Source organism: Lepidochelys kempii, chromosome 1 (genome assembly GCF_965140285.1).
Source record: "Lepidochelys kempii isolate rLepKem1 chromosome 1, rLepKem1.hap1, whole genome shotgun sequence".
In the NCBI taxonomy this organism is placed as follows: Eukaryota; Metazoa; Chordata; order Testudines; family Cheloniidae; genus Lepidochelys; species Lepidochelys kempii.
Window position 1 is genome coordinate 3,046,736 of NC_136380.1, and position 17,399 is coordinate 3,064,134.

The following is a 17,399-nucleotide window of genomic DNA, read 5'->3' on the forward strand; positions in this document are numbered from 1 at the left end:
GAGCTGCTATCAATGATGCCTTGTCTGTTCCCTGGGGTGTGTTCTAGTTGGGATGTTTCCTCCGGCACATGTCTTGGCAAAGCTTCATTGTTTTTTCCCCACTCTCAGGTTTTGAGCAACCAGGTGAATGGGGAATGCCTTACAGCATATACAATGTAGCGTGGGTTTCAATTCATTAAGGCATGAAGATGGACAACAAGTATCCACACTTGTGTTTCCTGCTGGTCCCTACTAAGGTTCCCCCCACTGAATGATTGATGCATGGAGCACCATAAAATACGGAATTGGCATTAGTAGGGTCAGTTGTTAATAATTCATTTATTTGAACAATGAAAATGTCATTTTTTATGTGTGAAGAGCGACTAATCTGCTTCAACCATAAGAACCGCCTTTTGTAGTACATATAGTGTCTTATGTTAACATTCTCTCCATCCAGGCATTTGTACTTCAGCCATCATCCTAGACTCTGGGCATATACACAACATCAGGGGAATGTATGGTACATGCAGGAGACAGCATTCTTCCTCAGAGCTGTACGCCTTCTGCCCTACTCAATGTCAGATTACAACATAACCGACTTCATCAACACCTCCACCTTCATCCTGCTGGGCATTCCTGGCCTGGAGATGGCCCATGTCTGGATCTCCATCCCCTTCTGCACCATGTACATCATAGCCATCTTGGGGAACGTCACCATCCTGTTCATTGTGAAGAGGGAGCCGAGCCTCCATGGGCCCATGTACTATTTCCTCTGCATGCTGGCCGTCAGTGACCTGGTCCTGTCCACAGCCGTTCTACCCAAAATGCTGGCAATCTTTTGGTTCATTTCCAGGGAGATCAATTTCAGTGCCTGCCTCACGCAGATGTACTTCATTCACTGCTTCTCAGTGATGGAGTCTGGAATCCTCGTGGCCATGGCTTTTGATCGCTACGTGGCCATCTGTGATCCCCTGAGACATTCCACCATCCTGACAAACACCATGGTGGCCAAGATTGGTCTGGCCGTGGTGCTGCGTGGTGGCACACTTATACTGCCCTATCCCTTCCTGGCGAGACGTTGGCCATATTGCAGAACCAACATCATCCCCCACTCTTACTGTGAGCACATAGCCTTGGTGAAGCTGGCCTGTGCCGACATCCATGTCAGTAGTTATTACAGCCTCTCTGTGGCATTCTTGGTGACTGGTCTGGATGTGTTTTTTATCACTGTGTCCTATATCCAGATCCTCAGGGCCATCTTCAGCCTCCCCACAAAAGACACCCAGCTCAAGACTTTGGGGACCTGTGGCTCCCACGTTTTTGTCATTTTAGCCTTTTACATCCCAGGTCTCTTCATGTCCCTCATGCACAGGTTTGGCCACAATGTGGCCCTGCATTTCCACATTATCATTGCCAATGTGTATCTTGCTGTGCCCCCCATGGTACACCCCATCATCTATGGTATGAGGACCAAAGAAATCTGGGATAGGCTGTGTCATAAATATAAAGGAAAAGGTAAACACCTTTAAAATCACTCCTTGCCAGAGGAAAAACCCTTTCACCTGTATAGGGTTAATAATCTAGGATAACCTCACTGGCACCTGACCAAAATGACCAATGAGGAGACAAGATACTTTCAAAAGCTGGGGGGAGGGAGAAACAAAATCTCTCTCTGTCTGTGTGATGCTTTTGCCGGGAACAGAGCAGGAATGGAGTCTTAGAACTTAGTAAGTAATCTAGCTAGAGATGCGTTAGATTCTGATTCCTTTAAATGGCTGAGAAAATAAGCTGTGCTGAATGGAATGGAGATTCCTGTTTTTGTGTCTTTTTGTAACTTAAGGTTTTGCCTAGAGAGATTCTCTATGTTTTGAATCTGATAACCCTGTAAGGTATTTACCATCCTGATTTTACAGAGGTGATTATTTTTACGTTTTCTTCTGTTAAAATTCTTCTTTTAAGAAACTGAATGCTTTTTCATTGTTCTTAAGATCCAAGGGTTTGGGTCTGTGTTCACCTATGCAAATTGGTGAGGATTTTTATTAAGCCTTCACCAGGAAAGGGGGTGTAACATTTGGGAGGATTTTGGGGGGAAAGACGTTTCCCAACGGACTCTTTCCAAATTATATCCCTGTTAGATGTTTGGTGGTGGCACTGTTAAGTCCAAGGGCAAAAGGTAAAATAGTTATTACCTTGGGGAAGTTTTCACTCAAGCTGGTAAAAATAAGCTTAGGAGGTTTTCATGCAGGTCCCCACATCTGTACGCTAGAGTTCAGAGTGGGGAAGGAACCTTGACAGGCTGCTCCAGCTATTTACTCACAAAGGGACCTACATTTTCCTCTTTTTGCTCTGGCTTTCAAAGCAAGCTCTGTGTATAGCTGACCGATGACATAGTTCTAAGACTTCTTTCCTGAATCACTTACTGTACAGTCAAAGACACACTAAAACCTTTCCTGAACTCACTGTGCTGTGTCAACATTACAAACTGGGGAGGCGGTCAATGTACCATTCACTGGGTTGCCACCTTTCTAATTGCTGGTAACTGGACCCCCCAAATACCATTCCTTTCTGCCAGAGTTTTGCCCCTGCTTTGCTTCTTCCCCAAGGACTTGCCCCTCTCTCTCACTCTTATCCTTCCCTCCCCCTATCACTCACAGGATGTTTTCCACCTCCCTCCCCTTGCCACCAGCTGGAAGGTAACAATTTTCGATTTTGTTTGTGGGAGGCAACTTTCACCGTGATTCCAGGGGCTACTTAGGCTCTTGAAAACTCTAGTTTTTGGCAGATAACAGCAATGAGTTGACAGGAACGCTGTATCTAATTCCTATAGGAAAAAAAAAAGAAAAATACATATTAAAACCCCTCAGCTCTCATACTAACATATTCTGACATCTTATGGGAAGTTATGTAAGAGACTTTGGTTAGATTGAAAAATTTAACCTATATTCTAATTTTCTTACTAACTCTGAAGAGAAAGAGACTCCATCAGGACTCCTGGTTTCTATCTCAGCTCTGGGAGAGAAGTGGGATGTAGTGGATGTAAAGGTAAAAATGAACAAGTCTTCTAAAATTGAATTATCCAAAGTATGCAATGAGCTGGGAACAAACTGGAACATGATGCTTCGATATGTTCTGATGAGAATCTGGAGATTCCCAAATTGCACAACAGGAATTAGTCCTTCTGAAGTGGTCTTTGGAAAACCCAGGCCCAGCTGGGAAAATGTACTGTACCCCCCAGATTGGGACACTATGAAAACACTGGCAACAACAATCTGAATAAACAGTCTCAAATATTGGGTGGGTACAGTCCAAGAAGAGGTGGATGAGGAGTTTTTCAAACAACTAACAAAAACATCCAAAGCAGAGGACTTGGTGGTAATGGGGGATTTCAACTGTCCAGACATCTCTTGGGCAAATAACACCGCAGGGAACAGATTATTCAATAAGTTATTGGAATGTATTGGAGACAATTTTTTTGTTCCAGAAGGTGGAGGCTTCTAGAAGCTATTAGGGGAGAGACTGTTCTAGACTTGATTTTGACAAACAAGGGGGAACTGGTTGAGAAATTGAAAATGGAAGGCACCTTGGGAGAAAGTGATCATGAAATGATAAAGTTCATGATTCTAAGGAATGGTAGAAGGGAAAACAGCAAAATAAAGACAATGGATTTCAAGAAGCAAGGCTTTAGCAAACTCAGGGTGTTGGTAGGTAAGATCTCATGGGAAGCAAGTCTAAGGGGAAAAATGATAGAAGATATCTGGCAGTTTTTCAGAGAGACATTATTAAGGGCACAGGACCAAACTATTGCACTGCGTAAGAAAGACAGGAAGTATGGCAAGAGAGCATCCTGGCTTAACCAGGAGATCAGGAATTATCTAAAAATCAAAAAAGAGTCGTACAACAAGTGGAAACAAGGTCAAATTACAAAGGAGGAATATAAACAAATAACACATATATTTAGGAGTAAAATTAGTAAGACTAGCTAGATCAAACTAGCTAGAGACATAAAGAGTAACAAGAAAACATTCTACAAATATATTAGAAGCAAGAGGAAGACCAAGGACAGGGTAGGCCCGTTACTAAATGAAGAGGGGAAAACGACAGAACATGTGGTAATGGCAGAAGTGCTAAATGACTTCTTTGTTTTGGTTTTCACCAAGACATTTGCCATAGAGAATGACAGTGAAAATTGGGTAGGTTCAAATGCTAAAATAGGGAAAGAACAAGTTAAAAGTTACTTAGACAAGTTAGATGTATTCAAGTCACCAGGGCCTGATGAAATGCATCCTAGAATACTCAAGGAACTGGCTGAGGCGATATCTGAGCCATTAGCTATTAACTTTGAAAAGTCATGGAAGACAGAGAGATTCCAGAAGACTGGAAAACAGCACATATAGTGCCTATCTATAAAAGGGGAAACATGGGAAACCAGGCAATTACAGACCAGTCAGCTTAACTTCTGTGCCACGTAAGATAATGGAGCAAATAATTAAGGAATCAATTTGCAAACATCTAGAAGATAACAAGGTGATAAGTGATAGTCAGCATGGATTTGTCAAGAACAAATTTTGTCAAACCAACCTGATATCTTTCTTTGACAGGGTAACAAGCCTTATGGATGGGGGGAAGCAGTAGATGTGGTATATCTCGACTTTAGTAAGGCTTTTGATAGTCTTGCATAACCTGCTCATTAAGAAACTAGGGAATACAACCTAGATGGAGCTACTATAATGTGGGTGGATAACTGGTTGGAAAACTGCTCCCAGAGAGTAGTTATCAATGGTTTACAGTCAGGCTGGAAGTGCATAACGAGAGGGATCAGTTCTGGGTCTGGTTCTTTTCAATGTATTCATCAAAGATTTAGATCATGGCTGTTATAAATATAAAGGGAAGGGTAATCACCTTTAAAATCCCTCCTGGCCAGAGGAAAAATCCTTTCACCTGTAAAGGGTTAAGAAGCTAAAGGTAACCTCGCTGGCACCTGACCAAAATGACCAATGCAAGACAAGATACTTTCAAAAGCTGGGAGGAGGGAGAAAAACAAAGGGTCTGGGTCTGTCTGTATGCTGCTTTTGCCGGGGACAGAACAGGAATGACTTAGTAAGTAATCTAGCTAGGTATGTGTTAGATTATGATTTCTTTAAATGTCTGAGAAAATAGCTGTACTGAATAAAATGACTATTTCTGTCTGCCTGTCTTTTTTGTAACTTAAGGTTTTGCCTAGAGGGATTCTCTATGTTTTGAATCTAATTACCCTGTAAGGTATTTACCATCCTGATTTTACAGAGGTGATTTTTTTTTTTTTTACTTCTATTAAAAGTCTTCTTGTAAGGAAACTGAACGCTTTATCATTGTTCTAAGATCCAAGGGTTTGCGTCTGTGGTCACCTATGCAAATTGTTGAGGATTTTTACCAAACCTTCCCCAGGAAGTGGGGTGCAAGGGTTGGGAGGATTTTGGGGGGAAAGACGTTTCCAAACAACGTTTTCTCAGGAACCCAGATAAAGTTTGGTGGTGGCAGTGGAAGTCCAAGGGCAAAGGGTAAAATAGTTTGTACCTTGGGGAAGTTTTAACCTAAGTTGGTAAAAGTAAGCTCAGGAGGTTTTCATGCAGGTCCCCGCATCTGTACCCTAGAGTTCAGAGTGGGGAAGGAACTTTGACAATGGCATAGAGAGTACACTTATTACATTTGCAGATGATATCAAGCTGGGAGGTGTTGCAACTGCTTTGGAGGATATGATGAAAATTCAAAATGATCTGGACACACTTAAGAAGGAACAATCAGTTGCACACATACAAAATGGGAAATGACTGCCTAAGAAGGAGTACTGAGGAAAGGCATCTAGGTGTCATTGTGGACCACAAGCTAAATATGAGTCAACAGTGTACCGCTGTTGCAAAAAAAGCAAACATCATTTTGGGATGTATTGGTAGGTATGTTGTAAGCAAGACACAGAAGTAATTCTTCCATTCTACTCATCCAACAAAGCTTATTACAATTAAAAAATACAAGATTGGCCAAAAATACTGGACCGTGCAGACATTTACAAACAAATGCAGGAGCAAAAAGTCCAGTGTTTTTACAATCTGCTACATTTAATAAGGTTTCAAGTTTAAATCGTAATAACAATGAAAGCCTTCATAGCATTATGGCAATCCCAAGGTAAATGCAAAATCCAATCAAAGTATACTATTCCAACAGTATGGGAACGTTGGTAAATAATACTTATGTACAGCACTATCCCACTGTGCACCTAGTGACTAAAACTGTCTTAGAAACAAATCAGGCTTGTTGTACAAAACGTAATGGATGGTGGCTGTGTAAATGCTATGCTACAATTAATACCAATGACACAAAAAGAGGCTGGGCCCGATTGGTACAAAAAGAATTAATCAATGAGCTGGTACAAATGCAAGATGGGGTCTGTGCTCTGGGCTATTCCGATTTTTCTATACATGGAAACATTTGTTCTGAAATCAATAGAGAATTTTGTGTGCAAGTCACTAGCACCGTCCAAATCGAAACCCATGCCTTCTGGCCAGCAAGTAGTGCCAGTGAAATTATTACTCCTTCTGGCAACCTACACGATTTATTGAGTCAATTGTTTTCCCAGCTGGAGTGATTACAATTCAACATACATGACTTGGTGGCAAGAACCAAGGAAGCCTTAATACCCGTAGCTCATCTTATCCAACAACGAAGCAAAGAAGTAGAAAGAGAGGGGGAAAGACCTTGGTGGGCAATTCCAGGGGATGTCACTCTACACCCATTAGTCCAAACACTTGTAACGCTGGTGGGAATACAAGCCATAGCAGTAATTGCACTGATGGGAATGTGTTGCTATCTGCAACCTCAAACCAAAAAAGCCAAATTACAACACCGGGTTCAGAAAGGAATGGACCTAGCTATCAACTCTGCCACAGTAATGAATAATCATTATAAGGAATAATCAAATGCTTATTAATGTTTTAAAAAACAAATACTTGTACTTGTGCAGTTTGTAAGGGCTGTTGGACATCTGTACACTCGGATACTCTGTGAAGTGTGTTGATCCAAAAGTGTCCTATGAGAACTGTTTAAGGTACAAACATATATTATTATATACGCATTTACATCTATGTCTGCATACCGACTATCGACATTACTCATCTAATATCATGTATTATAAGTTATATAGGGAATATTTCTGGGTTTTTAACTATTCAAAAAAATCATGTAATCCCTCAAATATATTAATATATATACCTATAACATTCTATAAGGTATAAGAACAATCCACTTATAATCCTGAACAAAGCCCATTTCCTTGACCACCTACTAAGTATAAAGACCTCTTCATGTCACCCACAGGTTATCAGAGCAAAACTCTCCTCCTCAGACGTGGTCCCGGGCCCCACATTCACACGTCCACAGTGAGAAACAATTAAAAAATACAATCTGTCCATCAGTCGTATGAGGAAATGTGCTGACTGAAGGACAGATGGGGCATGAATGTGTGAATCTCCTGCCTTCCAAACTAAATTTGGCCTCCAGGACCTCTCTCCTACCTTTCCCTCTGTTACGGGCACTAAATGTACCACGACCACCAGCTTCTCCCCAACACTACACGTAAGTGGGTCTGGACGTCTTGCGAGATCTGCTACCTTCACACAACCCAGGCAATTCACCATGTATTGTTCTGGATTATCACAAACCCAGCTATCTATATTTCTAATGGTCAAATCCCCACTGCAGTTACTGCTTGGTAAGGTTTGCCAAAGCTGAAGCTCTTTGGGATGGAGTGACAGAGGGCTGGCTCAGAAGTTCATGCCCAGCACCTTGTTATACTATCCTACTTGGCAATGATTTCTTCTGTGCAGCTCGGGGCATTAAGGGTAAGCTTGCACCAAGAAGGAACAATCTGCTGGGACCCCAGAGGGAAAGGATAAAGTCCCAGGAAGTGCTGAAGGAATGAGAGAGCATCTCCTTGATTCCTCTGCAGCAGGGAGAAGCTGCATGCTTCCAGAGGTGCAGGTGGTTGAGACCAGCTCCTGCCCTGAAGCTGAAGGTGACATCTCCTCAGAGTGGGAGAAGTGTCAGGGAGAAAAATGACCAGATTCAGTTTAGCAAGGGGAAAATCCTATGCTCAGGAGCAAAGGAAGATGTCTTCCAGAGGGGAGCCCAGAGAAGGGTGATGGAATCGTATAAACCACTGAGGGGGGATCTGAGGGTTCCTTTAACACTGCCGCGGGAGGCAACACCACCTCAGAAAGAGCTGCGGGGTGTAGTGCCTGCAGATGAGAAAACTTTCCAGACTTTTAGGTCGGAGCCCTTCACCGCTGAACAGAGGATAGAGAGCATTGGGTATGCATGTAGCGGGGCTCAGGAGGAAACTGGGGGAGGACAGGAATGTCCCCGCACTGATCACAAGGGGGGGGGACGCCCAGAACAGAATGGCTGATTCAGCATCTGTGCACCCAGGCACCCAACCTGTGTCTCAGGCTTTGAGAGGGAACTGTAGACAGAGGGATGACGGAGGGTACCCAAATCCAGCTCTCCATTTTTCAGGACTTTGTTCCTTACATGCTTGTGAAAACTAACTCTGTCTCTTTAAAACAGGATGCAGATCCTACTGAATAAAGGGTTGTCTGTGAAAATGCTAATGACCCACCTGGCAGAGGGGAGGAAGAAATATCCTGGGCTGGTAAGGAGGCAGTTGCCCGGAAAGAGCTGCCGGGAAAGACACACCTCTTAGCCCAGAGAGCACAGATCACAACCCTCTGGGAAAGGGTTGGGAAAGTCCCAGTGCTGGGAGTGGGGAGTGCAGGAAAGCCTGAGTGGAGAGGTGGAATTTTTGAATGAGCATAACCCTGGAGTTGGGAAACAGCACCACAGAGGTCTAGCCAACATGCAAAGTCCCTTTACGTCCTTACCTCACCAGACCCTGGAATGCAAAGACCCCAAAGATGACCTTCAACTGAAATACCTGCTGAAAGGGGCACGGAGAGGAAAGGAAACCCGGTAAATAAACAGATGGTAAGGTTCGGGGAGGAGTTGAAAGACACAATGGGTATTGAACAAACCAAACTGTACAAGCAGAAGGCTTGGTATTATAAAAAAATACTTGAAAACACCTACCTGTGATAAAAGATTTGGTGTTATTGTTAAATCTCATGATGCAAAGTTTGAAGCAAATGATAAATCTTACAATAAAGAGCTTGGTACGACAGTAAATCCTATGAAAAGGTGTAACATGCATGATTTTGGGGAAAAGCTTTTGGACATGATAGGAGTAGTTATCAAGAAGCTTCTATGGAGATAGGGCTTCTCACCTAACACCTGTAAACAAGCTCAAAGCTTGTCACAGCAGGGAAACCATAATACACCTAAAAAGAACAGGAGTACTTGTGGCACCTTAGAGACTAATAAATTTATTAGAGCATAAGCTTTCATTGGCGACAGCCCACTTCATCGGATGCATAGAATGGAACATAGAGTAAGAAGATAGATAATGTAAAGGAAAAATCTAGCAGGCCTAAACTTCTAGGCCTAAAACTTTGGTCAAGCTCACTGTCTGTATGAAGCATAAGAAGAGAGTGAGGAAAATTCCATTAAGGGGCAATTGCAACAGAACAGCTTAAAAAATGTAACCACAACCGCTAAAAGTTAAAAAAAACCCATTAACTGCAAAAGAAACACCTGTCAATACCAGGAAAAGCTTGTTTTTGCTAAACTCCAAGTAAGGCAAAGCTACCGTTGAAGCTTGCACTAAATGCCAAATAAGGAAAATGCTGTTAAAGAAAGTGGGTCTGGCAAATTGTGGTTTTCAGCAATATAAGCTCCTGTATTTCTGTTTACGTCAGAGGAGCTCCAGCTGACTCTCCCTGTAGGTGCCTGCTTAAATAAAGAAGCCTCAGGCTTTGTTCTGGTCCAAACACAATGCATGGTTAATTTTTCCACAACAATATATACATCCAGAGAAGGTGGAAGTTGTCATAGAAACTGTGAGAGGCTAATTAATTAAGATGAACTATTATCAGCATGAGAAAAAAACTTTTTGTAGTGATAATCAAGATGGCCCATTTAGACAGTTGACAAGAAGGTGGGAGGATACTTAACATGTGGAAATAGATTCAATATGTGTAATGATCCAGTCTCTATTCAAAGCCAAGTTACTGGTATCTAGTTTGCATATTAATTCAAGCTCAGCAGTTTGTCGTTGGAGTCTGTTTTTGTGGCAGGGGAAACTGAGGCACATCACTGCATTGCATTGGTGAATATCTCTATTGAGTTACTACCAGTTACAAAAGCACAGTGGATAACAATGCTGCAAAGATACAAATACAGGTTTTCTAGCAACCCAGAAAAGCCACACACAACTTTTGAAGAACACATGGGGAAAACACTACAATACTTACAACTCTTGTGAGTTGAATGTTCTAACCTTAAACAGGGCCTTGGTCACGCTGCCTTCGCAATAGTCAGTGACTAACGCACCTGCAGTAAACTCAAGAGGGGAGCTGTGATATTCTGCACATCAAAGCACCACCCTGGCGTCCTCATAAAGTAACTCCTCACTTAACGTTGTAGTTATAATCCTGAAAAATGTGACTTTATGCAAAACGACGTTAAGCGAATCCAATTGCCTTATAAGAATTAATGTAAATTGGCGGGCGGGGGGCGGTTAGGTGCCAGGATTTTCTTTTTGCCAGACAAAAGTCATTATATACATATACATTATAAGCTTTAAACAATTTTAAACAAAGAGTTTAATATTGTGCACAGCAATGAGTGACTGTGAAGCCTGGTTGAGGTGGAGGAGTCAGAGGGTGGGCTATTTCCCAGGGAATTCCTTGCTGCTAAATGATGAAGTAGCACTCGGCTGAGCCCTCAGGGGTTAGCACGTTGCTGTTACTGTCGTCTCACGCTCTACAAGGCAGCATGGGCGGACGCAGGAGGGAGGAAACACAATAGACGCAGGCCAGGGGCTGCAAACACTTCCCAGCAAAAAACGAACATGATGATGAAGCCCACGCTACCCCACTGGAGAGCACCACTCCCTCCTCCTGATGGCACCTGCACGGCCGCACAGGCGCTGACTTTCCAAAGTGCTGGGGAGGGGGCGGGGGGGCTGCACGAGTGAAGGAGAGAGACGTGGGTTGCCCCTTTAAGTACGCTGACCCCGCTTCCAGTACGCTGCCCTTTTAATCAGATCAACAAGTTCAGACAGGAAGCAGCTGCTTCCAGCAAGTTCCCTCCTTTCTGTGCCTGAGCCCTATCCCCCCTTCTCTGCTTTGTGGAGAGGGGGTATGGAGCAGGGGGGCAGGCGCAAGGGGACATCCTCTCCCCGCCCCTCCCACCCAGCAAGCAGGAGGCTCCCGGGAGCAGCTCCAAGGCAGAGGGCAGGAGCAGCAGGGCAGTGGGAGGAAGGCCCCCTGAACTGGTGCTGGGCAGCTGCTAAGCCTCATTCCTTGCATGGAATTTAGGGGAGCTGATAGGGGGGCTTCTGCCCTCTCCCTTCTCATCCCCACGAGCAGGGGCTCCTCCAGAGAGCCCTGCAAGCAGTGGACAGAGCCAGCAGGTGAAGGACGTTATAAGGGAGAATTGCACAATTTTAAACGAGCCTGTTCTCTAATAGATCAGCAATGTAACAAGGACACAGCATGAACCGGGACAACGTCAAGTGAGGCACTACTGTATGTACCACAGTGATATGATTCTGGTGTGTTTTCTGTAAAGTATGTCACGTATGGTTTCAATGGAAAAGTTTCGATTTGTTAAATAGGATTAGTGTATTTGTGTGCATGTATCATTTTTGTACCTAAAGTTATGAAGATTACCTCTATACCAGCATTTCAAATGTGTTTGTCCCTGGGTAACATCCACCCACAGACTAACAGGGCTGCTACTCTGAAACCTTCCACAAGGTAGTTTACATCCAGTCTAGCCAGCACATTGTGGATGCACCATTCAAGATAATGGCCCATTAAGAAACACGATAAGCCTTAGAAGAAGTTTATGCCCACCTGATGGACTTTCCTGTGAATGTTCTAGCCAGGATATGAGTGATGACCCCTGTCAAGGTTACTTCCCCACGCTGAACTCTAGGGTACAGATGTGGGGACCTGCATGAAAGACCCCCTGAGCTTATTCTTACCAGCTTAGGTTAAAAACTTCCTCAAGGTACAAATTTTGCCTTGTCCTTGAACCCTATGCTGCTACCACCAAGCGATTGAAACAAAGAACAGGGAAAAAGCCCACTTGAAGACGTCTTCCCCCAAATATCCCCCCAAGCCCTATACCTCCTGTCCTGGGGAAGGCTTGATAATAATATCCTCACCAATTGGTACAGTTGAACACAGACCCAAACCCTTGGATCTTAAGAACAATGAAAAATTAATCAGGTTCTTAAAAGAAAAAAAAATAATTAAAGAAAAGGTAAAAGAATCACCTCTGTAAAATCAGGATGGTAAACACTTTACAGGGTAATCAGATTCAAAACATAGAGAATCCCTCTAGGCAAAACCTTAAGTTACAAAAAGACACAAAAACAGGAGTACACAGTCCCTCCAGCACAGCAAATTTTATAAGTCAAAACACAAAGAAAACCTAACACATTTTCTCGCTAGATTGCTTACTAACTTTACAGGAGTTGGAAGGCTTGCATCCTTGATCTCTTCCCGGCAAAGGTATCAAACAGACAGACAAAACCCTTTGTCCCCCCTCTCCAGATTTGAAAGAATCTTGTCCCCTCATTGGTCATTTTGGTCAGGTGCCAGTGAGGTTATCTTAGCTTCCTAACCCTTTACAGTGAAAGGATTTTGTCTCTGGCCAGGGGGGATTTTATAGCACTGTATTCAGAAAGATGGTTATCCTTCCCTTTATATTTATGACAGCCCCTGCTATGAATTATCAAAACATGCAAGGGCACGTGACCAACTTCTGTGACACTGGACTCCATCTTGTTTCTGAACTTTTCCACTAACTGCGCTGGGTGCTTTTGCTTGTAATAATGAAGTTCCCTCCACCTGGCAGAAGATATAACTGGGGGAAGTGACATCATCACTTGGACTCACTCCCCCACATCTCAACACCTGGAAACACAATAGGAAAAAAAGGAATGAAGTGTGGCTGTGGTCACAGGCTACAGGGATTTCTAGCCTGTGTATGAAAGACTGGTGGATGGTTTGTACCATCAGGGTGAGACACGGCTTGACTCAAATCCTGTACAGTGTAGAGAACTTAGATTGCAATTTTGTTGTTTATAACCAACTTTCCACTGTTCGCTATTACTTATAATCTCTAAAAATCTATCTTTCTGTACTTAAGAAATCTGTTTTATATTTTTACACCTAATACAGTGTGTGTTTTGAAATGAAACACCTGCTCAGGAAATGGGGTTGGTGTATTCTTCACTCCACACTGAGGGAGGGGTGGACTGGAAAATAAAATTCCACTGGTCAGGCTTTTCAGCTGGGCATCATGGTACTGTTCTGGGGTCCTAGCCTGGGAAGCTGGAGGGAATTTGCTGGCACCTCTCTATTGTTGGTTCATGAGTGGCTAGTGAATGCTTTCATGTAACTGCAGCTGGGTGTGTCCCTGTCTATGTATGGCTGTGTAAGTGCAAGACCTGGTGATTATTGCAGCTTGTCAGAGCTTCCCAGTGTGAGAGGGGGCCCAGATTGGTGTGCCAGAAGGGTCAGCAGTACCTCAGTTCCAGGTTACACCCTGGGGAAAGCCATCACACCCACCACATGAACAGGCCCTGCTAGACTGTGAGTCCATTTCCCTTTTATCATGAGTTCAATTATTGACGGAGATGTTTACGACAGAGAAGTCAGGATTCTGAGCCCAAGAGTTCTTATCTCTCTTTGGGAAGGTCCCTTAATTACTGTTTACTCCTAAAGCTGGATAAATAGCATAGAAGGGCAGAAATGAAAAGAGACATTGGCTAGAGTGTCTCTGGTGTCCAACCTGTTTGCATCCAGATGCCGTTTCTCTGCTAGAGGCTGAACTCTCCCCACTGGGACTACACAGAGCTATATTATAAATGGTGCACACCCCGGTGTTTGCTCTCGGTGTGGGATGTTGCTGCAGAGGTGGAGTGAGAGAGGTGTGGGATACAGCTACCTGAGAGGGAAGACACTTCGGTCTCAGAATTCACAGGTACCATCTCTTGCTGAGGGGCTCACCTTCTCAACAAACCCAGTGTAACATAGGCATGATGGGAGAGAAAGTCTGTGGTCCTTTCCGCTCTGCACGGCCATTAAACATCCCAGAGCACTTGCCATGGGGGATGAGTTTGCTCCATTATCATCAGCCAAAATGTGCCTCTTTTCTCTACCTCCCCAGCTGATGATCTCCAGCCCCAAGGTGGCTGCATTTCAGTGGCACAGTGTAACCTTCAGGATGAAAGTTGTTTGTAGATGGACAATGCAAGGTCAAATTCTGAGGCCATGGCCTGTAGTTTGCTCAGGCCCCACTAAGACAAAACTCCCATTGGAGTAAGGACTCAGTAAAGATCTCAGGAGCCAGCTGTGTGTAAATGCACAGGTACTTCCTCCTCCTCCTCTTGCATTTCAGGGCTCTGGCTGTTAACGGGGGATGGGTGGGTTGGGGACAGACTGTTATCTGACTTCTATCTGCTATAAGGCATGGAGGTGTGAGGGCTCCTCACTGGAACAATTCTAAGAAAGTTTCAACATGGGCAAGACATGTTTTATCCTAGCTTCATTCGAGAAGTTGGCCAAACTGTTCTGCCTGAAACTTTCAAAAAAACAATTCAGCTCGAAGCAGACACCCTGCATGGGAAATTTCAGGCCAAAAGATTAAAGTTTGGCAAATGTATAAGCAAATGAAAATGTGGTCTCCTAATTGAAGTCAGACATCCTTAACTAACGGTGGTGCTACCAGTGATTTTCTATTTCTTCCAGATCATTGATGAAAATGTTGAATAGCATCAGGTCTGGAACTGATCCCTGGAGAACCCCACTGGCAAAAGCCCCATACACTGACAATGGCCCATTGACAACTGCTTTCTGAGATCAGTCAGTTAGCCAGTTTTTAGTCCATTTAACATGTGCTCTGTTGATATTGTATATTGTTCATTTTTTATCTGAATATTTTCCCCTACTAAATAAAATACCTCACAGAAACCTAAGTCTGTTGCATCTGCGTGATTCCCTTCATCAACCAAACATACACTCTCATTAAAGGATGAAATCAGGTTTATTTCACAAGATCAGTTTTTCATAAACCATGTGGTTGACTGGCATTAATTATATTCCTAGACTTCTTTTAACCAATCCCATATCAGCTTCCTAACCTTGCACATCTGTTTTTTAAATATTCTCTTTATTTTTTTCATAGTGTATGTTTCACACAGAACTGTCTGTATTTGCCTTTTTTTTCATTTTTTGGCTCTGTTGCTGCCTGATTGTCTACTTCTGGTTCCAAAAGAGACGTGCTGTTGATTAGTCAGTTCATAAGTCTGGTGTTTGTAACTCTAAAGTTCTACTGTAGATCACTGTTTAAAGCAGTGGTCCCCAACCTTTCTGTGGGAATATTCCCAGAAGACTGTGGCGGGCCCCAGACACCCCACCGCCGAAACGCCGCTGAGAAGTGGCAGCGGCAAGAAGTGTTGCTGCCGAAATGCCGCCGAGAAATGGCAATGCTTCTCGGCGGCATTCCAGCGGGCGGTTCTCTGGTGGCCAAGCTCGCCGGCAGCATTTCTGTGGCACTGTGTCCTGCGGGCGCACGCAACTGCCCCAGCGGGTGCCATTGTGCCACGGGCACTATACGTTGGGGACCCCTGGTTTAAAGCCTTCCTTGACTGTTAATGGACTCAAAGGTGTTTCAGCACTTCAGGAGATATGAGTACTTCATACTGCTTCTTTCTGAATGAAAAACAAAAATATTTCTCAAACACATCTACTTGAACACATGCAAAAGTTACAAGTTTCCTTTGTAATTAGTTCTAAAGCTTTTATAAGATTTCTTTTGTTCTTAATATGCTTAATAACCTCCTTTTTGTTATCCTTAGCCCTGCACAGCATGGCTTTTTCCCTGATGTTTTTGATGTCCCTTATCAATTTTCACAATTTCCTATTTGTATTATTTGCTACTTTCCATTTTCCACATTTGTTATATGTTGCTGCTGGTGCCTATTAAAGCTTCCCACACCATGATGGGTAAAAATTATTGACACATGGAGCACCATAAAATATGGACTTGGCATTAGTAGGGTCAGTTGTTCATAATTCATTTATCTGAATAGTGAAAATGTCATGTATCTGTGTGTGAAGAGCGACCAATGTGCTTCGCCCATGAGAACAGCCCCCAGTAATGCATGTAGTTTCTCTTATTAACATTGTCTCTCCATCCAGGCATTTGTATTGTGACCCTCACCCTAGACAGATACAGGAAGTCAGGGGGACGCACGGTACATGCAGGAGACACCGTTCTGCCTCAGAGTTGGACACCTTCTTCCCTACTCCATGTCAGATTCCAACACAACTCACTTCACCAACCCCTCCACCTTCATCCTGCTGGGCATTCCTGGCCTGGAGGAAGCCCATGTCTGGCTCTCTATCCCTTTCTGCACCATGTATGCTATAGCCGTCTTTGGGAACTTCACCATCCTGTTCATCGTGAAGACGGAGCTGAGCCTCCATGTTCCCATGTACTATTTCCTCTGCATGCTGGCTGTCACCGACCTGGTCCTGTCCACGTCCACCCTGCCCAAAATGCTGAGCATCTTCTGGTTCAATTCCAGGGAGATCGATTTCAGTGCCTGCCTCACCCAGCTGTACTTGATTCACTGCTTCTCAGGAATGGAGTCTGGGATCTTTGTGGCCATGGCTGTTGATCGCTACGTGGCCATCTGCCATCCCCTGAGACATTCCACCATCCTGACAAACCCTATGGTGGCCAAGATTGGCCTGGCCGTGGTGCTGCGGGGTGTCATGCTCGCACTGCCCTATCCCTTCCTAGTGAGGCAATGGTCATACTGCAAAACCAACATCATCCCCCATACACACTGCGAGCACATGGCCGTGGTTAAGCTGGCCTGCACCGACACCCGTGTCAGCAGTTACTATGGCCTCTTTGTGCTATTGTGTGTGCTTTGTGTAGATGTGTTTTTTATTGCAGTGTCCTATACCCAGATCCTCAGGGCCATCTTCAGCCTCCCTACAAAGGATGCTCGGCTCAAGACATTTGGGACTTGCTTCTCCCACCTCTGTGTCATCTTAGCCTTCTACCTCCCAGGTCTCTTCTCATCCCTCATGTCCCGGTTTGGCCAGAATGTGGCTGTGCATTTCCATGTTCTCATTGCCAACGTGTACCTCCTGGTTTCCCCCATGATAAACCCCATCATCTACGGAGTGAGGACCAAACAGATCCAGGACAGGCTGCTTCATCTCTTTACTCATAAAGGAACCTAA

The 17,399-nt window shown here is 44.0% G+C and overlaps 2 protein-coding genes across 2 annotated transcripts; both read left to right on the forward strand.

The window, feature by feature from the left end:
* Positions 1 to 554: 554 nt before the first annotated feature.
* LOC140900749 (olfactory receptor 52K2) lies at positions 555 to 2,365 on the forward strand. The gene is made up of 2 exons (XM_073318506.2): positions 555 to 1,468; positions 2,275 to 2,365. Exons 1-2 carry the CDS (start codon positions 555 to 557, stop codon positions 2,363 to 2,365), a joined length of 1,005 nt encoding a protein of 334 aa, XP_073174607.2.
* Positions 2,366 to 16,400: 14,035 nt separating this feature from the next.
* Positions 16,401 to 17,399, forward strand: LOC140914020 (olfactory receptor 52E4). The gene has a single exon (XM_073350905.1). The coding sequence runs from the start codon at positions 16,401 to 16,403 to the stop codon at positions 17,397 to 17,399; it is 999 nt and encodes a 332-aa protein (XP_073207006.1).